We start from the raw sequence: 25,689 nt of genomic DNA on the forward strand, positions 1-25,689 counted from the left end.
AAAAAAAAATAAAAAAAATATATATATATATATATCTCAAAACATGTTTTCAAATATAGAAAATAATTTTCATTTGTAAGAGTAAAAAAACATTTTTTAAGAAAACAAAGACAAGGTTGCTATTTTTAAGAACTGTTTTCTGAAAACGGTTTGACAAACTAATTTTTTAAACCCAAAAAGAGTTTCTTAATAAATAATCCAAACATGCAGAGGAATAGGAATGGAATCCAATTCTCATTCTCTAGTACGCGATCGACATATGACTTGAAAACTCATTCCCTTTATTCATATACGGGAAAAGGGTGGGCTACTGTAGAAGAACATAAGCTTGCTACAAACGGGTTTCTTCTCCTATCCCATTTTCCCTGATGAAAACAAAATGACCACTTTTAAGAGACCAACAGTATGAGATATTGCCTACCCAACTCATTCATATATGTTTTCCTTTTTCAGTTCTCATAACATCATATTTCTCAGGCCATCCTTCAGCATATCTTAAAACCTTTTGCATATACACACAAAATATTTATGATCCTGGTGAGGATTGGCAACACTAAACAAACTTTCCCTCCATGCTATTTTGCATATTAGGTTAAGAGGAGACCGACTACATTTCTGATTACTTACAAATCTTCTGTGGTCGTCTCTGCTTATGGCTTCGTTTCATACTGGTTGTTCTTATTCAAGAGTGACAAAGGTATCCAAGCATGATACTGACCAGTGCCACCATACATACAAATAGAAGAGGAAATCCCGCCTGAGCTCTCCTTCCACTTCTCTTGCTTTGAAACACTGCCTGTCAAAAAGAACATGCCCATGTTTTAAAACCAAAACCAAAAAGAACTTATGTGCAGCAATAACTAAAAAATGAGTTATAACGGAAAAATAAAAGGACTTGTGAAGGTACAAGCGGCATCTGCAGAAGATTTCCCCCCCCCCCCCCCCCCCTTTAAACATGTAGCTGCATTCAATTAAATATACATAGCTTGAATCAGAGATTAATTTAAAGACAGATTTTAGAGTTCACATGGCAATTAAGAAACAATTTACAAAATAATGAAAGATCACTACTGAAGTGATTGCTTCTTTACAAAATCCCAATAGTACTGCCAAAGTCATATGAACCCATCAGGCTTGGAAGCTTTATCCCTACTCTAGGAAGACAAGGCAGAAAACACTTCCTCCTCTGAGAAAGAAGCTTCCAAGCTCCTTGAGTCCACATTTTCTAAGAAAGTGGAAGGCATTCTACTGATGCTAGGATTCTGGTCCCTCACCTTCATTGATTTTGCAAACCACTCTTCAACATATGCATCCTCAAAGCCAAACCCCAATCACTCTAATGCTAGCCATGTAATCTCTTCTTCTGCTGGCATTGGCCATTTTATGAAAATAGCCAGTGTTCTTACTCCACTCCCTTAACCACAGCCCTCATGACTTCCGCCCCTAAAAACTACATCTACATATATATATATATATATATATATATATATATATATATATATATATATCTTTTCTTCCTTCTCTCTAAATATTCTTAAATTTTTTCTTTTTTAAATTTAATAATCTGCTAAGAAAGTTGAAAATAAAAAATAAAAATAATATTAAATCAATCAAAACTACAGAGTCATATTCAAAGCAAAGTAGGGGTATTCGACAAGAATCTCACACCCACACCCATGTCATCTCTTGTTGACAAGTGTATGCTAAGTGAAATTGGAGAGTTAGGGTACAGCAGACTAGAGGTAATTTATGAAACATATCGTTAGGGTTTATGGCAGTGATTCTGGACATGATAACAAAAAATAATAAAAACAAAAAAGATGCAGTTAAAGGAGTTACTAGTTCTTGTTGTAGATTCTCCCTCTCTTGAATGGTTAATCTCCTCTCTTCTGTTAGCTTTGAAATGGTAACTTCAGCCTGCAAAGGAAGAAGACGAAACTTGATGATCACATCCCTGGCACATGAGGGAGTGGAAATGCAACCATGAGACATTGTTGTAGACATCCACATCACTAAGGTAAGTGAGAAATTCAAGTGCAAGATCAGGCGTCCCATGAAGTATGAGTCCTCCAAAACAGATTTATAATCACAGATGGTTCTCAAAAATTAGAACATGCTTTTTATGGTATTAGGAAGTGCAGTGCACATGTAATCATTGTGAATACCATGGGAAACAAAATACCATCTGAGTGGAACGACTGAATTTCCATGGCATGTGGTTCATTTGTTTAGGCCTACATAAATTCAACTCAAGAAAGCCTTAATCCAAACTTCTGCATGGTTAGTTCTAAATAGAAAATTGCAACACTATTTTAATCAATAGAGGAAAGTTTTAATCTTATGGAACACTGAGACATACTTGCATGTCTAAGCCCAATTGCATATAAAACTTTCTTTTTCTATTTTTGACAAGCATATGAAAAAAAATACATATACTAAAATAAAGAAGAATATATACAAAGAAATATAGCAAAGGCACACTACAACACACAAGAAGTATACAGAAAAAAAATAAGAAAAAAAAGGTCTTGGAACCAAACCTCTTCAGCTATGAACCTAAGTAATTAACAAATTCAACACACGGAGAAGCCTCTGCTATACCATTCCTTACACAATCCCAACAAATTATACACACACAAAAAAAAAAAGGGTCTTTGAACGCTTGCCCACAATGCTCCACATTTATCAAATGCCCTCTAAATTCTCTCCTGCCAAATTGTCTAAAATAAACACAAAGGGGACCCATTCCAACTTATCAACATCAACCTTATAGAGGAGTGGATCACCAACCGAATCCTAAACACAAAGACCAGATGTCACAACATTCTTGTAGAGATTCAATGTAAGACAATGTGATCAACATACTCCACAAAGAAGACCAAATGTCACAACATTCTTGTAGAGTTGCAGTGTAAGAGAATGTGACCATTCCCTTTTACACATAAAACATTTGTTCCCCAAAGACAAAGATCTCCTTCTCAATTGATCTAACGTCAAAATCCTTCCCCATGTAGGTTCCCATACAAAAAACCCCACTCTTGTTGGGAACCCTTGGGTTCCAAACAAAAACATGGAAAGGATTTGACAAAGAACTTACTATTCTTAGTATCCATCACCTCCACATTTCCTCACTACTTGCTCTTTGAATTTCTGCAGGAAAACCTCCACTGTCCCTAACTCCCAGTCGTGGAACTATCTTGAAAAACACAGGCTCTAAAGTCCCCTCTCCCCAACCTGCTCCCAAGCATCTACTACCGACATATTTTTGAACTGGCTATGCAAATAAGGTGGGAAAGAGTATCTCAACAGTAAATCTTCACACCACCTGTCCAATTAGAATCTTACTCTCCTGCCATCCCCAACAATAAAGTAAGCTCTACTTATAAAAATCTCTCAATTTTTTCTTATTGCCTTCCACATTCCTAAGTCAAATCTTCCCTTGACACACTAGAGCACCAACCACCCATTTCTTCCCTAAACTTCCCTATGATAACACCCTTTCAGAAATACTCTTTTTTTTAAGCAAATCTCTAACACCACCCACCCAAAAGAGTGATATTGAGAACTAAAAGATTTTTTATGTCAACACCCCTTCCTTTCTTGGTCAGACACACCATGGACCATATAAGCAAATGGAGCTTTCTTTCAAGAGCTCTGTCCTCTTCCTCCCTCTCCTTCCCCTTTTTAGGCAAATATTATCTCTTCCACAATGTCAACCTCTTCTAAAACCTCTCATCTACCACGTCCCACATAACAACCAATTTGAAAGAGGTGCCTAAAGAAAGCCCAAATTAGTGGAAGGAAGTTCCCCCACCAGGCATCCCAAGGTAGATGCGAGCTCCTCTACCATCCCAACTAGGATTAGCTCACTCTTTTCCATATTAATTTTTATCTCATTACCAAAAACAGTTCCTCCTCTGAGAAAGGATTCTCCAAGGTCCTTGAATCTGCATTTTCAAAAGAAGTGAAAGATATTCCGCTGATGCTAGGCCTCCAGTCCCTTACCTCTGTTACAAAACCATGAAAGGCATTTGCAACCCCCTCTTTTATATTTGCATCCTTAGAAACCCAAATCCCATTCACTCTAACGCTAACCATGTAATTCCTTCTTTGATGGGCATTGACCATTATATAAAAATAGTTAACATTCTTACCCCCCCCCCCCCCCCCCCCCCCCCCTCCCTTAACCACAGCTCTCGTGACTTCTACCTCCAAGAGATTTCATCCTTGATAGCCCATTTATTATTCTATTCCACAACTAGCCTTTTTGCTTCAATCTCTTCTACACTAAGGATAGATTCCCTCTCCCTAGAACCCCATAATCCAATTTGATTCAAGGCCTCTGCTTTCCTAAACGAGGCACTCCCAAACACCTGTTTGTTCCAAAATTTGAGATCCTCTTTCAACACTTCTAATTTCCAAGCCAACACATAATGAATGATCATAATAAAGGATCCTTTCATACTATAGCCTTCACCAACCTTTAATCTACTCTCTAAAGCCCTCTACTCCTTGCCACATATTTTCAAATCTAAAGAGAGATTTTCCCTTCCTCATCCTTTGTCCATCTAACAAGATCGGGGTGTGATCAAAGATCAACTTAGGCAAACACTCTAAAGAAGTCTATAAAAATGACTACCCAAAAAATTGATTATTCAAACTGCTATACTACATGTATGGCCCTCCAAATACATCACACAAATTCAGCTTCTCAATAATGTTTGCACAATGCCTCATGGTTGAGGAGTGCTTGGGACAATCCTCTTTCCCCTTAGGAATATGACCATACTAAAGTCCCAGCTAACGCACCAGGATCATCCCACAACTCTCCAATGCCAACCAATTCTGCCCATAAGTCCTCTCTCTCCCTCCTAAGAGCAAGCCCATACACCTTAGTAAGAATTCATGCAAAATCATCCTAGCAACTCTTGAAACAGCAAGAACCAGAATTTTTTTTTTTTTTTTTTTGATAAGTAAAGAGAAGTATATTAAATAGAAAGAGGAGACACCAAACTAGTGCCCTCTAGGTATACAGGGAGTATACAAAAGCAGCCCACAGGCTCTAAACCAAGGAAGCGGGAAGAAACCCCTACCCTTAACTAGAGCCTAGCCACTCAAAAAAGCTAACAAGAGAACGAGGGCTCAAAACTATAAACACCCTAACCCAAGACCACATATTACATACAAAAGAATGTTTCAGCCTTTGGAGTGACAACACCTCATTCCCAAAAGCCAACAAATTTCTTTCCTTCCAAACTGACCAAAATATACATAAGGGGGTCATTTGCCACGCCTTTTTACGGATTTTCCCCACAAACGCTCCATGCCATCCAAGGAGAGTTTCCTTAACTATACCAGAGAGAACCCACGCCACACCAAAGAGAGAAAAAAGAAGATTCCACAATGCCCGTGTCTTAACACAATGAAGTAAAAGGTGATCCACCATTTCTATTTCAGAAAGACAAAGAAAACACCTATTTGCCAAAGAGTAACCCCTCCTCTGGAGTTGGTCCAAAGTTAAGATTTTGCCCCAGGAAGCTTCCCAAGCGAAGAAAGCTACCTTAGGAGGCACATACACTCTCCAAATACCAACATAAGGGAACAGAGCAGAACCTCCGGGCTCCAGAATAGAATATAGCGACTTGACCGAGAAATCACCACTTCTAGATGCTGTCCAAACCACCTTATCCTCGTCCTCCCTTTGCACCCTAAAGGCTTGGATTTTTAGCATAAACCACTCCACCATCTCAATTTCCCAATCATTAAGTGCCCTTGAGAAAAGAGGGGTCCAACCATTCCCTACACCATCTGGGTTCCACACTTCCGATACCCAGGCATCTTTAGCCAGGGAAATGGCAAATAGAGAAGGGAATGACTCGCAAAGAGGCTCATCTCCGCACCACTTATCCTTCCAGAATCTCACTCTCCTACCATTACCCACACGGTAGGCTAAATTGCTATACATACCCAACCACTCCTTTCTAATAGCTTTCCAAAGCCCTACACCATGCCTCCCACTTACAGCCCGAGTACACCAACCCTCCTCCTCTACACCATATTTGTGATTGATCGCTTGCTTCCACAAAGCCTCACTTTCAATGGCAAAACGCCAATTCCACTTACCTAAGAGAGCTTTATTCATCAAAGCTAAGTTTCTCACCCCCAAACCACCTTTCTTTCTTTCCAGACAAACCAAGTTCCACCTAACAAGATGAGGCCTCTGTTCAAGAGCACCTCCCCCCCACAGGAAGTCCCTCTGAATCTTCTCCAACCCCAGCCTTACTTTTCTAGGCAAAAGGAAAAGAGACATGAAGTAAACCGGCAAACTAGATAGAGTGCTCCGAATTAGGGTGAGTCTTCCCCCTTTGGAAATATACTGTCTCTTCCACATAGCCAACCTTTTCCTAAACCTCTCTTCAACACTATCCCATACCACCTCTGACTTGAAGGGTGCCCCCAAAGGCAAACCCAAATAACTGGAAGGCAGACCACCCACCTTACAACCCAACTTCAAAGCCAAATCCTCTATATCATTCACCCTCCCTATCGGAATAAGCTCACTCTTCTCCAAGTTAACTTTTAACCCTGAGCAAGCCTCAAATCACATGAGAAGCCAGCTTAGATTCGTCAACCGATCCTAAGACTCCTCACAAAACACCAAGGTGTCATCCGCAAAAAGCAAATGAGATATCAGAATCCCTTCTCCACCCCTGCCTCTAACAGTCCATCCTGATAAAAAACCCCCACTAATGGCCCTTCTCATTAAGCAACTAAACACCTCTATAACTATCACGAACAGATAAGGGGATAGGGGGTCTCCTTGTCTCAAACCCCTTGAACTTCGGAAAAATCCGGAAGGAGAACCATTTATAAGAACAAAGTATCTTACAATAGAAATACACCACTCTATCCACTTAATCCATCTCTCTCCAAAGCCCATTTTCTTTAGCACAGCCAACAAGAACTTCCAGCAGACGTGATCATCAGCCTTCTCTATATCCAACTTGCACATCACACCCCCTTGATTGCTTTTCAATCTGGAATCCACAACCTCATTTGCAATCAAAACTGCATCAAGAATTTGTCTACTCTCCACAAAGGCATTTTGGGGTTCCGAAATCACTTTTCCCATTACCTTTTTTATTCTACTTGCCAACACCTTGGCCAAGAACTTGTAAAGGCTTCCCACAAGGCTAATCGGTTTGAAATCTTTCAAATCTTCTGCACCTCCCTTCTTAGGGACTAAAACCAAGAAGGTTGCATTTAGAGATTTTACAAATCTGCCCCTTTCATGGAATTCTCTAAAAAAAGCCCATAATTTCAACCTTCACCACATCCCACCCAAAAAGCCAAAACGCCATTGTAAAGCCATCCGGCCCCGGGGCTTTGTCTTTGCCTAGATCCGTTAGAGCTGCAAACACCTCTTCTTCCGAGAAAGGATTCTCCAACCGCTCAGCCTCACTGTTATCTAACCCCATAAAAGAGATCCCGTCGACACTAGGGCACCACCCCTCTTCTTCTGAGTACAGCTCTTGAAACGCCCCCACCACACTATTTTTTAAATTATTTTCCTCTGAATGCCAACAACCATTAACTTTCAACTTGGACAGCCAGTTTCTTCTACTATAAGCATTCGCCATCCTATGAAAAAATATGGTATTATTGTCCTCTTCCTTCAGTCACAACTCCCTAGACTTCTGCCTCCAAAAAATCTCTTCCTTCATCACCCAAGACTTGTAGGACTCCCTTGCTCTATTTCTTGCTTCACATCCTTCCATATTTAAAGCTGCATATTTCTCCTTTTCATCCCAATACTCAACCTGCTTAAGAGCTTCACCCTTTTTAGCCTCAACTAACCCAAACTCTTCTTTATTCCAAATCTTTAGAATATTTTTAAGGGCCCTCAATTTAGCATCTAAAATGTAGCTAGATGTCCCTGTAAATTTTAAACTCTCCCACCACGTCTTCATCTTGTCTTTGAAACCCTCCTCCTTCTAGGAGGATCGGGAAGTGAGTGATCCAAGACAGGTCTGGGGAGAATACCCTGCACAGTCCCATTGAACAGATTATCCCAGTTATCCGTCACTAAGAACCTATCCAGCCTAGACTGGACCTAGTTATTCAATCCTCCTCTCCAAGTAAACTGCCCCACATCAAAGGATAATCCCTCAGCTCCAAATCCTCTAACACTTCTGAGAATCTCCGTTGTGTATTTTTTGGACGGTATGGAAGGAGAGGAATAGATTAGCGTTTAGGGGGGGGGGGGGGGGGGGGGTTTTGAATGTTCAAAAGTTAAAGAATTCTTTTGTTTGTAACTTGTGGAGTTGGGTCAAATTGTATGTAGGTGAAGAGGCGTTCTCCCTTATAGGCTTTTTAGAGTGGATAGCCTCCACTTAAAGGGAGGTGATTCTTTGTTTTGTTTTTTGAGGCCTATGCTGTCTTGTATACTTCCTGTATGCTGTGCGGCGTTTTGCCTTTTTTAATGCATATCTTTTACTTATCAAAAAAAAAAAAAAAAATCTCCTCATTGAAGCAATAAGCCCACCTCCCCTACTGCGCTCCTCTGGAAACCTTACCAAATTGAAATCCCCTCCCACACACCAAGGGTCACTCCATAACCCTTTAACTGACCCAAGTTCCTCCCAGAACTCCTCTCTATCTCTTCTGCATACCAGCCCATACACTCCAGTGAACACCCACACTACACCATCCACACAATTTTTGAACCGGCACAAAATTGAGAAAACCCCTTCTTCCCAGCCCACCAGCTCCACCAATCTATCGTCCCAAAACACCAAAATACCCCCAACTGACCCCTAAAATTGACTACTCTCCACTCTATATTTCTTCCCACCCCTAAACTTCGAACAAGCCCCGTAGTCATTTCTTTAATTTTAGTTTCCTGTAAACAAACCACGTCCACTCTCTGGGATTTAATTACTGACTTGATAATCCTCCTTTTATCCCTATCATTAGCCCCTTTAACATTCCACGACAGAATTCTTATCTTCATTTACACCCTAATCCTAAGGCCCCTCCGAAAATACCCACGCTAGAACCCATTTTGCCTTTTTGTAGCTAACAATCCACTCCAACTTCTTGAGTTCCCTACTGGATTTTCAAGATTTTAAACTCGTCTTCCTAGTCACCCCTTCCTTTCCCTTTTGCTCAATTCTCCCCTTCATTCTCCTTAAGAAGTATAAGATTTCCTCTTTGAAGCCTTCCGTCGGCATCCCCAAGCAGCGACTGAACATCGCAAGGCTGCTTGAACTCCACCCTTCCTCACTTCCCCCTTCTTCTATGTGACAGGCACTCCTTTTCTCAAAAGGACTTGTAAAGTCCTCCCCAACTGGTACAAGAGCTAACCCATTCCCTCTCTCAGCGTCACCTGAGTCCCAAGAATGTTCACTCCAGTCTCCGAAAGCTGACGCAGCTTTGTTCCTCCCCACACTTGGCTCAAAACGACCCAACTCCCCTTTCGCTCCATAATCCAACCCCTCTGATACCCCTACAGCCTCAGCGTGGCCCTAGAAAGAAGAAGAAGAAGAGGATCCCCGAAGCCCCAAAGCAGAAGAAGAAATAGGACCAGCGTAATACCTGGAAGCTTCCTCCATCAGAGCCTCGTCGGTGACCCTCCAACGACGCAGCGTCAACTCCATGGCGACTTCAACTTCAATAGCCAAGAGCTCCGCTTCCATCCCCCCTACACCCTCCACGGAAGCAGACGGAGCCCTAGCCGAGGAGGGACGCTCCAAAAACCCCGTGCCAAAAGTGGGCTTAGGAGCGCCCCCCCCCCCCCCCCAAAAATCCGCCTCTTCAAGGCTGACAAACAATGGGCCTTTGGCCGAAACCACTTCACCACTTAAGCCCAAGCAGCCATTCCCTTTTAAAGCCTTCCCCTTTTCTTTTCTGGGCCCAAACCCACTATTAGAAGAGCCCAAATCAGTTGCAACAGGCCTCCTACCCTCTGCCACCACTGCAGTTGCCGCCTCCCTTTGCCTTTTGCCACACACAACCTGCTCCCCTGTCCCTTGAGACTGCAAATCACTTTGAAAATTTTGAACCTCTCGCACGCTACCACTGGCACGTGTATCACCCCCTCCCTCATCCCTGACATCCTGCCTCTCTTTGAACCAGACTGACCTTGTTACTACCTCCGAGAACCATGGAGGATTTTCCCACCAGAGACTCACCGTCCAACAAAAATTCCCGGCTGCCACCTGCAACGTTCCCGGTCTAAACTTCCCAAGGGCTCTCACCAAAATACGAGCCCACTGCAACTCGGAGAAGAAAGTAGTTTCCTCATCCATAGCTATGAATCCCCCGCAACTCTCTCCTATACTCTTGAACACTTCTCTACTCCAAAGGTGAAGTGGTAGTCCGACGACTTTCACCCACACTTCCTTAAGGTGGCTCCCATTTCTACAACACCCTACTTCAGGTCCCCATTTCTACAGGAAAAACTCTCTCATCTGAAGACATCTACTACCCCTTAAGAGCACCAAGTTTGCTTCCACTTTATCTTCAAATTCGAACAACACTAGGGCTCCACCCAAACTGGAGATTTTTAAACCTCCCTTAAGAGACCAACTTTCATACGCCCACTCCTTCAATAAGGACAAAGACGGAACGGCCTCAACACTATCACCAAAGCATCCTACCAGGCAGCGACTAAGTTGTTCTTCCCTACTGAGCAGGTCACGCTCCCCAACATGCACCCACAAAGCTTCCTTTAATTCCCCTGTCTCCTTTCTCACGGCTTCTGGACAAACTCTTTTCCCTTTCTCTTTTCCTTTGACTCTATAACCATCCTTTATAGAGTTGGAGGTACCCAGATCACCTTTGCTCATGGCTGGATTAGAAATTCCAAGGGCTCTTAGCTTCTGAGCCAGCAGAAACCACCCTCTTACTAAGCCTTTACCTTCTGGGAATACTAGACAAAACCTCTTTGCTTCCAAGTCCCTCACCGAGCATAGCAGATACCTACCGGCCTTATTTGAACGACACTCCAGCCTATATTTTCTTCCTCCTTCTTCCAAAACTTTAAGGCGCCTCGAGCTTGACTCTCCTCTGCACCAGTCTTCCACCCCTTCCAACAAAAAACTGAAGCTCTTTACACCAAATTTCATCCAAGAAGAGAAGCCTTTGCTCCTTTCCAGAATAACCCCTCTCGATTTGACTCGAATCTCTTCAATGGAGATTTCAAACGTCTTTGATTCCACTGCAAACCAACTCTTACCCCCCTTCGAAACTCCTCTCCCCTCCGAGAAAGCAGCCATCCGCACTCTGTGCCACCCTGTGTGTCTAACTTACTATTGGTTTGATTCCATAGTTAGAATAGTTTGGTAGATATTATGAAGTTGTGTCCTAAAATACATGGATAAGAATCAGGGAATGCAAAAGAGGAATTGTGTAGGATTCAGACACATGAAAGCTCAACAAAAAGCACACCAGAACTCTTCTACCGAAATCAGAAAATCACCAAAATGGCTTTCACGGCAAGAAACAGAATATGGCACCTACCTCGATCTCTATCAAATCTAGAACTCTATTGCCCCATAAAAAACTACCCAACCAGTTGTTCCCTTGATTTTCAACTCTTTCAAATCTAAGAATCTACCCATTCCAAGGGTGGTCCTTAATAGCCAAATGGTCATCCGCTGCACTTGGCTTCTTGTAAGTAAACCAAGTCAGCCCTCTGAGACCTGATTAAGGGTTCAAAAACTTTATGCTCCTCCCATCAATTGCCTCTCTTTCATTCCAAGATAGAACCCTTAGCTTCAGTAGCAAATAGGCATTAACTCCCACCCATTCTTTCCACTCCTCTCCTTCTTTGAAACTTCATTATAGTTGACAGAGCAAGACAATTTCCTTAGCTCTCTTTCTACTCTCAACAAGGGAATCATCCTCTTCAATTCCTTAGGACAAAGTCTCTAGGCCTCCTATCCTCCATCTTCTTCAGCAAGGATAATATCTCATTTTCAAACCATTGACAAGCATACCTAAGAACTTGTTGAACATCACCTGTTTCTTAACATATCATTTAGTCGTTGAATTCCCCCATCTCCAGGCCTACAATAGAATTCCCCCATGTCAACACCACCTCCTCAAACCCCTTGGACTGCTCACAACATTTTCTAGGAACTCTACCAAACTACCATCATGAGAAATCATCTGCAATGGTCCCTTGACAGAGCCCACAAGCCCCTTTGAAGACACATTCAAAAGAATCTTGCCACCATCAACCCTCCCTGAACTCCCCATAGCAATCAGCCCACCCAAAGAAGGAGGAGAAAGCTCCCACCCCTCAAATAAACAGGAGAAAGAAACAAACCTAGAAACCTCACCGGCTTAGCTAAAAGAGTTTCTTCTCTATGCCCAATGCCACCTCAAACCCAAACACCAACTGCACCAAACGAATATTCCCCTCCAAACACCAACTATCTATTGCCCACCTCTTCAGAGAAGGAGCATCTAAAAAATCATCCCATCTTCCCACTAGACAAAGCCGAAGGGCTTCCGATTTCCTACTCACTTCTGCTTCCACTGTTTGAATCCATACAACATCACCCACCTTTATCTGAGAAGAACAAATTATTTCAGCGTAGGACTTACCAGAAACTGGGGTTGATGGACCACCCACCACAGCTGAAGAATTCCCCTCAAGAGGAGAACCGACCACACTATGATTGAGAACAACACTAAGGCTTCTTAACTTCCTAGCCAGAGTTTTCCATCACCCTGAAAACCCCCGCCCTTTTGGAAAGACCCAAGGAAAAATGTTTCACCTCCACTGAACTGACAGAACACAATAAGAAGCATCCTGCAACATTGATACAAAGCTCCAGCTCATAGCACCTTCCCCCTTCTTGACACCATTCCTCCAGACCTTCATGCAAAGTCACCAAACTCCCTTCTCTGAACCTTATCCCGGTGAAGAAACCTCTACTCTGATCTAGGGGCTTGCCTACCACTCTCCCTTCCAGCACCTCAACCAAGATTTCAAAGGATTTTGCTTCAACTCCAAACCAATCTTTACCTCCTTCCATCTAGAAACTAGGCTTCAAGGCATCTCATCCTAGTTAATTTTAAACATGCAAATAATGCTCTTGAAAATTCAGCCTGTTGTTGCTTGGCCAGAATATAAAACATATTTGTGAATATGAGCCAAAAATGGAGAACAATGACAAATATGTATACAATCAGGGATCAAATAGACCCACCAACATGCTGCCCCAAACGCCCTCCACCCAAAAAAAAAAAAAAAAAAAAAACAGCCCATGCCACCCATCCACAACCACACTTAATGGCAAGAAGTGACACTAGATAAACTCTTGAAACTGTTGCATGAGAAAACTAAAGAAATCCAGCTTTTGCAATTTAACAAGCAGGTGAACAGGAAGGCCAGATCATACCATAAATTAAGTTGGAAAACAGTCATTTTGCTTCACCCTCCAAAAAAAGAGAAAAAGAAAAAAGGACTAACCTCACTTAGCTTTGACTCAAGTTGATTTAGTTTTGACTTCATCTCCTCTATATCTTTAACCAATTTCAGTTCCTCCACATCCCTTGCTTGCTTTGATTCCATGTCATCTACCATTTGAGCCACTTGGGCTGCTGTCTTGAATTCCTCATCCACCTTTTGGGCCATTGGCTTCAATTCCTCAGTATCCACCTTTTGAGCCACTGGCTTTAATTCCTTGTCATCAACCAGTTTAGCTGCTGGTTTTAATTCCTCATCAACCAGTTCGGCTGCTGGTTTTAATTCCTCATCAAGCATTTCAGACTCCTCATCCTTAGCAACCTAAACAAAAGAAAATGTAGAAAAAACAATGGATCATATTTCTAAAAGTAAATATGTTGGGCTTTGCATTATTGGACTTCAAACTCTATGAAACAATTACTCATAATAAAATCAGATTTAGCATCCTAGAATGTGATCTTTTCCACTATCTCACAGAACCAAAAAAAACAGGGAGAGAACAAAACCCTTGTTGAATAACACAATTGGAACAAAATTGAGCCCCAATATACTCATATTTACATATTATATATTGTAGATCAAAGCATAAAACTATCTTGTAAATTAACTAACAGCTTCTTACAAGCTCCAAAAATCTACCTTGAACAATAACTAATGGCCCCTTACAACACCAGGAGCCAATAAATGTGTGTTGTGTGTGTGTGTGTGTGTGCGTGTGTGTGATGGAGAGAGAGAGAGAAGAATGTCTCTTACTACGTGATGTGGGGTAACAATCTTGACTCTACTTAGTACTTCATCCTTTGGCAGTGAAGCTTCATAAACTGGAACCTGCGTCAATGCTCCATTGATCGGTGATAGCACTGGTGAATTGGGTGGGCTGATCAAGATCACTCTCAACTTATTCTCTTCAATGTATTTTCCACTGTCTTTGGAAAACTGCCAAACAAATCATGAGAAACGGAGATAAGAGAATCAAGGTCAACTGTGGCTACAATTGCTTACCATGCCAGGTGTAATGTCCTCATCGCTTGTCCCAGCGGGAACAATTGTGCTTTGAACTAAGAACTTGTCTTTGCAAATCATGTCAGGAGGGGCGGACCGTTGAGCTTGCATTGTGACTACATTAACACCGAAGGAAAAAGATAACAACAGTAACAGCAGCAGCAGCAGCAACTACAAGCAAAACCCTTTCTTGTCTCTCTAAGCATCTATACATACATAAGACGTATGTGTGTACGTATTTGTGTGTCTCAACTTGCATGTGTGAGTGTTTGTAGATAGGGAAAAAAATGGTGCATCAGATGTACTACTATATTTAAGTTGGTTCTGTTGCCTCAATTCATGATTCTGGAAATTAATTCAAAAGGCAACACAACCAATTATACAGTGCATTAGAATTAATTGTTTTCCAGAAGTGCTAATATATTTGTTTGAAGAGTTCTAAATTGATACATCCAAGTAGCAACAGGCACCTCTTTCTGATTCCTAGCAGTAGTGGCACAAAATCTTATTTCATAATAAAGGGGAACCATAATGCACCATGCATACTTCAATCTCTGATCACTCTAAAATCAAAGAATGCACATTTTCCTGATGCTATCTACCCCTCATTAACTCATTTACCAGCATCATTGATGAAGGGAATTATCATCACCCATTCCCTTCTTGGGTGTGGAACTTCCAGCATAATAGGTTAACGATGCCTCTTCTCCTGCAATTTGATGTTTGTCACCTATGGACCATATGATAGGTTTGCAGTTGACCCACTGGCTTACAGATTTCTATTGAGGATGTTCTTGCTGTCTTATTGCCAAGATGAATTCTCTTGGACCTTAATGGACAACCATTTCAGATTGCACACATAATTTTGATCGCATTCTACCCAAAAGAAAACAATCCAATTTTCTTATAGTTCTCATCATTTCTAATCCAAATCCATGCACTTGATCTTTTTTTTTTTTTTTTTATCAGTAAAAGTTATTTTTAATGCCTTTAAAATGCTTCCATGCACTTCTTGATCAATCAGGCAACTTTTCTGCACATTATTCTCCAAGGATCAAACTATCTTCTTTATCTTTACTTCAGTTAATCATTTACTGGGTATGATTATAGATCCTCAAATGAATCATATCTTGATTCAACTACTTTATCCCTTCTTTCAACAGGCTAATATTTTAACAGACAGCCAGTTCAAAAAAGGAGGGAAATTAATTGGTTTTCCTAGTATTTTAACCCCATTTAACTCAAAATCCCCGTTAACTGGAGACAAACTGAAACCTACAACAAAAAATGTATGGCCGTTCAAATCTCACATCCGTAAACAAAAAGGAAATGTAATTGCTCAAATGTCAATGAACGTACCTGTAAAATCACATGTTGAATTTGGCTTAAGAACGCCTGTGTTAGGTCTCACACAGTATTTCTTTGGGGAGGTGGTTTTAACCTGCCAATATCATACTTAATTATATCTGAAGTTGCATCTTAACAAATGAAAATTGTCACTACTAATACTTCTGCAAAAACATAAACAGTTCCCACCTTGTAAGCGACATGGTGATAGGTGTTATTGACTAGTCGAATAGAACATGAGCTTTGCTTCTTCACTTCAACTATTAAGATTTAACCAAAAAAAAGGAAAAAAGAAAAACCAAAGGCATAAAATATATCAGTCCAGAAAATTAAAATAAAAACTATTTGAGTGTCTTTTGGGATACACTTCCTGTTTTTAGTCTTCAAAATCAGAAACTTCAAGATAAAAGTAGAATATCTTGTACAATAAGTATAAATTTATCTTATATCTTTAGAAGTCACTTCCAGATTTTTTAAAATTTGAGGTGGTAAAACTTTTTTGATACCTTAATTTTTTTGAACAGTTTTTAAAACTATTACTTTTCCAAGGTAAGCAAACAAAAGTTCTCATATCTTAAATAAAAGTTACTAAAAGTTACTACCGTTTTTTATTTTAAAAACAGAAAATAGGAAGTTTATCCAAATGGACACTAAGTAATAATATTATCTGAATTCAATTGCTAATATCCTCCTCAAGCCAAGCCCAACCAGTTGTAGGGAAAAAAAAAAAAACAGGAAAATATATAACCAAAAAATAAGCATATAGGAAAAATTTAACATCTAATTTGCAAGATAATAGAAATTAGTTCCCATTTGCTTGGTAGCCATACCGAGGATACAATAGAAAGGAAAATAAACAATTTTTGAACTTTATTTGCCATTGTACTATTGAACAAAAGAGAAAATGTATCACTTTGATGCTGTTTGTTGAAAATCAAACACCAGGTATGCAATTCACTGCATTCAACACGTTCAAAAAATGGAAGAGAACACTATGATCGTATATCAGGGATCAAGAACATTAATGAAATATAACCCATGTTTGAATCATGTACTCACATGTGAATTTGAGTTCTCGAGGTTGAATGTCCACAAGTTCTGAATACATGATTCTCACTCAGCATCCAAAGCTAGCTGTATTAACCTGCAATCTCAATAAAAGAGAAACAAAACCCATTTTTAAAATCTCCAAAGCAACCTCGCCATCAACAAAAACCTCTGTTTGGCTGCTGATACAATATAGGCAAAAAAAAAAAAAAAAAGAAATCAAAATTTGGGTCCCAGACTTTTCCCTATGTGGGATCCGTGTAGAAAAAAACCTCCGCACACGAGCCTAATGCGACTCTTTCCCACAAAATGTGATGTTTGATTGCCGAGAAAATACATGAAGACACAAAAACTTTTGAGCGCCAGCTTCCCATTATTTGGGACCCATGGACAGGAAAACCTACAGAGAAGAGACTGATGCAACTACCATCCACAAAATGCTCTGTTTGTACGCTGAAGAAGTACAGGGAAAAGAAAGAAATCGAAAATTTGAGTCCCACACTTACATTATCCGGGACCCACCGACAAGAAAACCTCCACGGACGAGCCTAATTCAAGCTTTCTCAATTCAACCCCATTCAAATTTTAAAATTCAAAATTCAAAACTCCAAATTTTCTTCCATTTTCTTGACAACCAAACAGAAAATACCGAGTTCCACAACCCCAAATGTTCAAGCCCGCATCCCACAGTCAGCACCAGCTCATCCTCACACCCATTTCCAAACCCAGATCGCACGACATCACAAAACGACAACACGGGCCACGAAACGACTTCGTTCGGAATGAGAAAAACTGAAAAAGGTAGAAGTGCTTACACTGTGGCCCGGTGGGGCTTGGCGACGAAACGCAGGTAGGAATAGAATGAATGGCGTGTATGGGGCGATGAATTTAAGGTGGGTTCTGAAAAGTCCAAGTCTTGGTTCGATCAATAGACTGAGAAACCCTAGAAGAAATTCTAGAGAGACAAAGAGAGAAGCAGGTTTTGGGGGGCAGTGAAACGCTGCGTTTTAAGGAATCAGAGCGGAGAGGAGTGACGTCCAAGTCGAGAGATCGAGAGAAAGATAAGGGATTGGGGCGGTAGTTGTGTCTGCAGGGGGCAGTTGTACCGGCCGTTTTAGCCTGTTGCTTTCACCTGGGTCGGCTCGGCTCCGCTCCGCTCCGCCGTTTGGCACATATTCTAACAAAAATAGATTAAAAAGGAAGGTTCCCCTTAATCATAGTCCAATAAATACACTACTTAGTTTTTCTAGATTTTGCTTAAAATCATATCTTATTTTAAAATGAAGTAAATTTGAAAAATATTTGCACTAAGCCGATTGAATTTTCTTATTTACATAAAGTTTAACGGACTAACCTGAATTCAATCTTTGAATAGATTTGAACAATTATTTTTAATATTCCAATTAGGGTTGAGTTATGTTTTTCCAATCCGAACTCAATTTTTATTAGATTTGAGTTAAAAGCATAATTTTAACTTGATTTAATTTTTTTTATAATATTTATAATACAACTTATCATATATAATAATATTTATTTATTTTATTTTAAAAAGTATATCAAATTATATTATATCACATGTTTTTCATTATTTTTAGAAAATATATAAATTTATGTTTATTCTTTTGTTGTTATCTTAAAATTTTGTTTTATTTTTAATTTAAATTTTCATATAAATACATTAAAATAATATTATAGATAGATTTTTAATTATTCAACCCAATCAACCTCAATCTAATTTGCAAAACACTAACTTAAAACAAGTTTAAAAAATTGAGTAGGGTGTGCCACGATTATAGTTAGGATTGAGTTGAGTTCGAATTAATTATTTTTTACTTCAAGTTAGATTCAGGTTAGTCATTAATTCGACCAACTCATTCAAATTACAGCCTTATATCTTATTTTGAAAATAAGCAAATTTGAAAAAAAAAATTATAAATATACTAAGTACTTAAATTGAATACGTTTTATTTTTCTGAGTAAGGGAATTCTAATTTTTTTATAAAAAAAAATAAGAAACAAAAACATTAGTAATAATTATATAATTATAAATAAAGAAATTGCATTGGTCTCCCATTTTTACCGGTCGGGAATGGATATTATTGATTTAATAAAGAAGAATTAATACGAGTGAGTTATAAGTCTTAACTTTGTTAATATCTTTATTTTTAAATTCTTTTTTTTAGCTTAAAATAAATAAAAAATAAATAAATAAATACAAATTACTTTTGAAAATAAAACGGTTTCTTGAATAAATAAAGAAAATAATATTAATAAATAAATAAATACAGGTGATGGTACAAATACAATAAATGAATAGAGACAAATGACGTGACATGACTTCGTAATTTGTAATTTTGTGATTGGTAGTGCTCTCGCCATACAAATATGTCATGCAGCTCTCTCTTTCTTATATTATGATGCTACCATTTTTATTTGTCTATTCCCACAACGCTACCAACTATATATTTATTTTTTAAATGTATTTCCAATATTGCCAAAAATAGCTGGATTTTCATTATCTAAAAGGATCATCCCAACCCTATTTCACTTTTTGTCTTTCATTTCTTTGTCATATATTTTGTACTTCCAAAGGGAAAAAAAAAAAAAAACAAAGATTTTATTAGGAGGTAGCTTGGCATATTTAACAAAAATGAAATATTGAGAATTAAAATTCTTTTAATATAATTACGAGAAATACTTTGTTCGCTAAATTGCCAAATCCATTTAAGAGTAATTTTAAAAAACTTTTTTAGAGCTAATTTGATATTGATTTTAAAACTATTTTTAACTTAAAAAATGGTTTTTTTTTTAAATTAAAAGTTCATTTGACAATAATTTTAGAAAATATTTTTAATATTTAAAAAGATTTATCATTTAAGTGTTAAAAAAATTAAAAATATTTTTTAAAATCACTGTCAAACACACTTTAAATGGTTTGTAAATTTTAATAAATACTTTTAAAATTTTGAAAAATTACTTATAGTATTAAAAAATTATTTATAATGATTTTTTGTAAAACACTTAATATGTGATTTTCTTCAAAAACACTTCGAGTAAAAATATTGTCAAATGCACTATTAATTTAAAAAATATTTGAAAAAAAATTGATGTTCGACATAATTTAAAAAACACTTTTAAAATTTTGAAAAATCAATTGTAATGTTTCCTATAAAAACATTTATGGGTAATTCTCTTAAAAACATTTTTACTAAAAACTTTTCAAATAAAAACACTATCAAATACACTTTTATAGAAATAGATTAATAATATTTATTATAAAATTATTTATATCATGATTCATGAGTTTATTTTATAAAACAATTCTTTATAATGTTATCACCAAATGAAAAATACTTATACTATGATTCATGAGTTTATTTTATAAAATAATTGTTTATATTGTTACCCCAAAAAAATTCATAATTCACAATTTTTTTTTTATGACAACAACATTTATTTGATTTTGAAATAAACTATAATTATTACGACTCCATTTAATAATATTTTTAAAAAACATTTTTAAATTTAAAAACTATTTTAAAAAAAGTCAAACTTAAGATAACATTAGAAAGCAATTTAAAAAAAAAACAAAAAATAAATCGGTTTTTAAAAAATACTTCTAAAATAAAAAATGTTTTAAAAAATAATCAATTCTAAAATAAAATTTAAAAATTACTTATAATATTTTTTTGAAAGGTGATTTTCCCAAACTACCCAAAAAAAACCGCTTCCATGAGACAAGCCATCAAAATGAGACAAACCATCAAAGAGTGGGAAATTTGAATTTTAAAATGGTAAAGCTTATCCTTGCTTCCTAAACTTTTCACAAGAAATATTTGGAAATTGCAAAAGTATTGGAAGGATTGCATACTTTAGACCGCGAAACGGATCTAAGTAGCAGCGATTGAGTTATGGATTTGTGTGCCCTAGGCCCCTACCAAATTCAATATCTTTTTTCTGTCAACTTTCTACCTGTACCCCATCATTTTTACCATATGCTCTTACCACTTTCACCTTTTCATTAAATTGCCCTTTTCAATATGGTACAAAACAAACCGAAAGGGAAAAGAAAAGAATGGAAAACATTAGTTACTGTGATCAATTTTTCAATGTCCCAAGCCAAAGGCTACTTTTTATGAACAACTTTTGTCACATCATTGTAAAGTTAATTATTTTACTTTTGCTTGTTTTCACTTGAAGCCACACCCCTTTGGTTGGTTATCTTTCTTTCTCTTCTTTTTTTTTAATATTTTTTAAAAATATTATTGTATGGGGTGTGATAAAAAAATGTTACATTTATTCTTAACAAAGCATTTCTTGACCAAAGAAATTAAAGATTTGTCAAAGAAAGGAAGCCTTTGAAAGGAGAGTGGGGTAGGATTCAATGTTGGGTTGTCGAAGGTAATAGGAAAAGGGTGTGATATTTAAAAAAAAAAATAAAGTTTGTGTCATGGTTGTGTGAGCTATGAAAGGAGAGTAAAATTTTGAAATGATATATTATTTGGTTAATTAATTCCGATGGTTTCTTGTCGTTCGTTCTATGTTGCAATTACTAATTAGCAAATGTGGAATAGTTTTGAGAAGAGGGTTTTTAAACTCCTTACTTTTCAAGAAAGTTATGCGATTGTATTTGAGGTTGTGTTAGATGTATTTTTAAGTGAATTAAAAGAGAAGAAAGAGATAAGATGTTTGGGTGAATTTAAAGAGTGAAACTTTTTAGATAAAGTCGATTGATTTTGATTGAAAATAAGATGATTGAAACCTTTCCTAATATATGTAACTTGGGATACATTACTCCTAATAAAAAGTATGGTTTTCACTTACTATGGGGAGGGGGACCTTAGACCAACAATGAGGAAAAAATGAATATGGTCTTATGGGCAAATAGATGCTACCTTTTAGTAAAGGGAGGAATAATTAATTGACCTAATCCACTTTCATTGCACTAAAAATAGGATCTTGTACTAGCTAGAGTTATTTTTATTTGATATAGAACGTTGTAGTTCTTTTTTAACTAGAAGAAACCTTTCTAAATTGGCATAGTCTTATATAAAGAAAAATTTGAAGAAAAAATGGAGAGTTACTCATTTGTATTTATTTTAGATCGTTTGGAAGATGAAAATAGAAAGTCATTTGAGTATATGAAACTTATGAATCAAGCCCTCAATCTTTATTTTTGTATACTTCTCGATTGAATTGAAAGGTTCATAGTTGAGATGTCATTAACTATGGTAAATTTTGTTAATATACTATTAATATTTTCTCATTGTGTTTGCCAATAAAACAAATCTTAAAAAAAAAAAAAAAGCCTTATACAAGGAAAAGTCATTAGTTAATATGTTGTAAAAGTAGGATAGAAGTGATCAAATAGAAAATGCTATGTAAATCTAATTGTTTGTCTGATTGTTTATTTATTTATTTATTTTTAGGATAGTGTATAAAAGAATTTTAAATAAGAAACATGAAAAAATTTTAGAATAATTTTGAAAATGATAGTTTCAGGCCAAAGTTTTTATTTTTATTTTTTTAAAATGTCCAAAATCATTAATTTCACTAGTGTGTTTAAGACTTTTAAAAATTAGTCCAAAACATATTGTCATTAGCATTTCTCTTAATAATCTTGAAAATCATGACAAATATTGTGATTTTTAAACTTATTTTTAGAAAATATTAAAAATATTTTGTTAATATCTAGAGTTGAATTTATTAAAAATATTTTGTTAATATCTAGAGTTGAATTTCTAAAATTAATTTATACTTCCCCGTTCCTACTTAGAACTCAACAGAGAGTCCCGATAATTTCATCCATTCTCAAAAAATCTAACTATAAGTTAGTCTTAAATTTGATATAAAAATGAAAGTCCATTTGACCGTATTTTTTTAGACTTGTTTTTTAAAACTATTTTTTATTTTTAATTTAAAAATAGTTTTTAAAAATAAATTTCTCAAAATATAGTTAAATAGACACATAATTTCTTTTTTGTTATTAAAAATAGGTGAAAACAACTCCTACTTATTTTTTTTACTTTATTTTTAAAAATTGTTTTTAGAAACAACTTACAAACAATGTTAAAAATTTAAAAACAATTTTCTATTTTCACGGCCTTCTAAATAATTAAAGATTCTGTGATAAAAATGACTATATGGGACCATGTTAAATTTTAGGGTACCACTCAAAATATGAGAGATACTATAAATGGACATACAAAACATGTGAGTGGCAGATTGTGTGGGACAAAGTGCCTCTCTACCTGCCTTCATTAATTTTCACTTCTCAGGACAGAATGCACATTGCCTCACCACTTTCCACGCCCATGTGTTTCAACTTTTGCTTTAGTTGTAGCAAAAATGGAAAAGTATAAATATTTTTCCTATTGATTTTAAAATATATATTTTAAAAAATGAAAATAATTTTAATAATTTGAAAATTCTTAATTAAATCAAGAAAATATGCTTCTCGTGCATTTGGAAAAGCAGGAACATGTCCCCTACCCCTCAATCTTCAAATTCTCAAAGCCTTATTTAGAGAAAAAAGAAAAAGGAAAGATTTTTAGGTACTGGTTATCTACCTATTTTTAATTTGACTTTTAAAATTAATATAAAATAAGAGGAAAATACTCACTAAACCATCCAATGAGTTATTTTATTAAGAGAATAGGTTACACTTCGAAAATTTTTGTCATTCAAATATTAAAGAGTTTAAAAAACGGTTTTAAAATCAATGTTAAATGCAAGCGTTTTTAGTGAATTTTGTTTATAAGTGTTTTTAGGAAAATTACTATGTTTTTTATAGTAATTTTATGAAATGTTTCTAACATTTTAATATTTAAATTTTTTTATTAATATTATAAGTGTTATAAAATATGAGATTTTGTACCATTATGGTAACTTGTGGATGATCATCCATAAATATCTTGTGTAACTCCCTATAAAAGGGAGAAACACTTGATGAATTTCAATAGAGTTTTTCCGTGCATTCTATTCTCTTCCTACATTCTAATTTCTCTTTCTTGTTTTCTTCTCCTTTCACTTTATAATTTTACAATATGTTATCAGTATGAATAGTCTCTACAAAAGAAATAGAAAGATTTTTCTCTATTAAGAGTAATAGAAAGATGTTCTTCTCTTTAGAGAAATAAGAAATGTGTTCTTTTCTTTAGAGAAATAGAAAGATGTTCTTCCCTTTAGAGAAATAGAAAGATTTTCTCTTTTCTTTCTCACAAAAAGGTATGTGATAAACTTATATCATGATTTTCTATTTTATTACCGTTTGATCTCTATTTTCATATATTTTATTTTATTTGAATTCATAAATATGTATAATCCTTATAACTAGAAGTTATGGGGTAAATTATAAATTATAGGGTACATTCATAACTAGAAGTTATGAAAAATATGTATAATCCCTATAATCATAAATTATAAATTATAAGGTAAATTCATAACCAGAAGTTATGAAAAATATGTGCAATACCTATAATCATAAATTATAAATTATAGGGTAAATTCATAACCAATAGTTATGAAAAATATGTACAATCCCCATAATCATAAATTATAAATTATGGGGTAAATTCATAACAAGAAGTTATGAAAAATATGTGCAATCCCTATAATCATAAATTATAAATTATAGGGTAAATTCAAAACCAATAGTTATGAAAAATATGTACAATCCCTATAATCATAAATTATAAATTATGGGATAAATTCATAACCAGAAGTTATGAAAAATATGTGCAATTCCTATAACCAGAAGTTATAAGGGAAAAATTATAAAATTACAAATACATGACCAGAAGTTATGTATATGATGCTTAATTATTTATAAAATTACAAATACATGACCAGAAGTTATGTATATGATGCTTAATTATTTATTTTTAATTATACGGTATAACTAGAAGTTATACCAAACAATATTATAGCCAGAAACTATAAAATAAATAAATGTTTATAGCCTGAAGTTATGTACAAATCTACATAATGAAAGTTCATAGTCCGAAGCTATGTACAAATCTACCCAATGAATAGTTCATAACCTGAAACTATATGCAAATTTATATAAAAAACAGTTCATAGCTTGAAGCTATGTACAAATTTAAATATTTTCTTGTTCTGACAAAATCATCATGGCCTGAAGCTATGAAAGATATTAACTTTTAATTTTTTTAATTTCTTTTAATTATATTGTGTAACTAGAAGTTATACATAAATTGTTCATAGCGTGAAACTATGTACAAATTTGCATATTTTCTTGTTCTGAAAAAATGATCATAATTCAAAGTTATGAAAAATATTGACTTTTAATTTTTATTTTGTACTCACTTATTTTTCGTAACAGGAATTATAGAAAACAATTTTTATTAACAATAGTTTCATAGCTAGAAGCTATGCATACAATTTCTAATTCTCTTGTATAACCAGAAGTTATTTAAAACAAAATTGTCAATGAATCTTGGAGCTATGATCAAAGAAGGAAATCAAGCATCCCTGCAGGATCGTACAAAAACACTGATATCCCCTATACCATGGTTCTTATAGTAATAATTCACCAAATTCTTAGAAAATGAAAGTCTTATTACACCACCAGAAGTGGAATAATACTGAGGTAAAACAAGAAAATGGGAAGTGTTTATAAGATAAACCTCCTAAGAACCATGAGAATAATTGTTATACATGTAGTATGAAGAGACATTAGTCGTGTACCTATCGTACGCCCAAACATTTGGTTGACCTTTACCAAGCATCAATAAAAGGAAAGGAAGTTGAAATGAACTTTATTGATAGTGATGGCCAAGTGGATCTAA

At 36.0% G+C, this 25,689-nt stretch overlaps 1 protein-coding gene across 2 annotated transcripts; it reads right to left on the reverse strand.

The window, feature by feature from the left end:
* Positions 1–260: 260 nt before the first annotated feature.
* Positions 261–18,075, reverse strand: LOC100241913 (vesicle-associated protein 2-2). 2 transcript variants are annotated; one of them, XM_002266230.4, is made up of 9 exons: positions 17,695–18,075; positions 16,892–16,976; positions 16,022–16,092; positions 15,845–15,926; positions 14,486–14,601; positions 14,237–14,419; positions 13,487–13,804; positions 1,840–1,917; positions 261–796 (listed from the first exon to the last, which is right to left on the reverse strand). In XM_002266230.4, the coding sequence occupies exons 2-9, from the start codon at positions 16,938–16,940 to the stop codon at positions 683–685; spliced, it is 1,011 nt and encodes a 336-aa protein (XP_002266266.1). In that variant the 5' UTR covers positions 16,941–16,976; positions 17,695–18,075; the 3' UTR covers positions 261–682. The 2 variants fall into 2 exon arrangements, with proteins under 2 accessions (XP_002266266.1, XP_010659989.1); XM_010661687.3 differs by having other exon boundaries at positions 17,386–18,046.
* Positions 18,076–25,689: the final 7,614 nt, after the last annotated feature.

The sequence above is a fragment of the Vitis vinifera genome, chromosome 14 (assembly GCF_030704535.1).
Source record: "Vitis vinifera cultivar Pinot Noir 40024 chromosome 14, ASM3070453v1".
Lineage (NCBI taxonomy): Eukaryota > Viridiplantae > Streptophyta > Magnoliopsida > Vitales > Vitaceae > Vitis > Vitis vinifera.

Excerpts from the sequence above, each read along its gene's own strand:
- LOC100241913 (XM_002266230.4), bottom strand. The coding sequence starts at position 16,940 with ATGTATTCAGAACTTGTGGACATTCAACCTCGAGAACTCAAATTCACA. Across the intron at positions 15,927-16,021 it reads ATCACCATGTCGCTTACAAG|GTTAAAACCACCTCCCCAAA; the intron begins GTGGGAACTGTT and ends TGATATTGGCAG. Across the intron at positions 13,805-14,236 it reads TTGTTACCCCACATCACGTA|GTTGCTAAGGATGAGGAGTC; the intron begins GTAAGAGACATT and ends TCTTTTGTTTAG.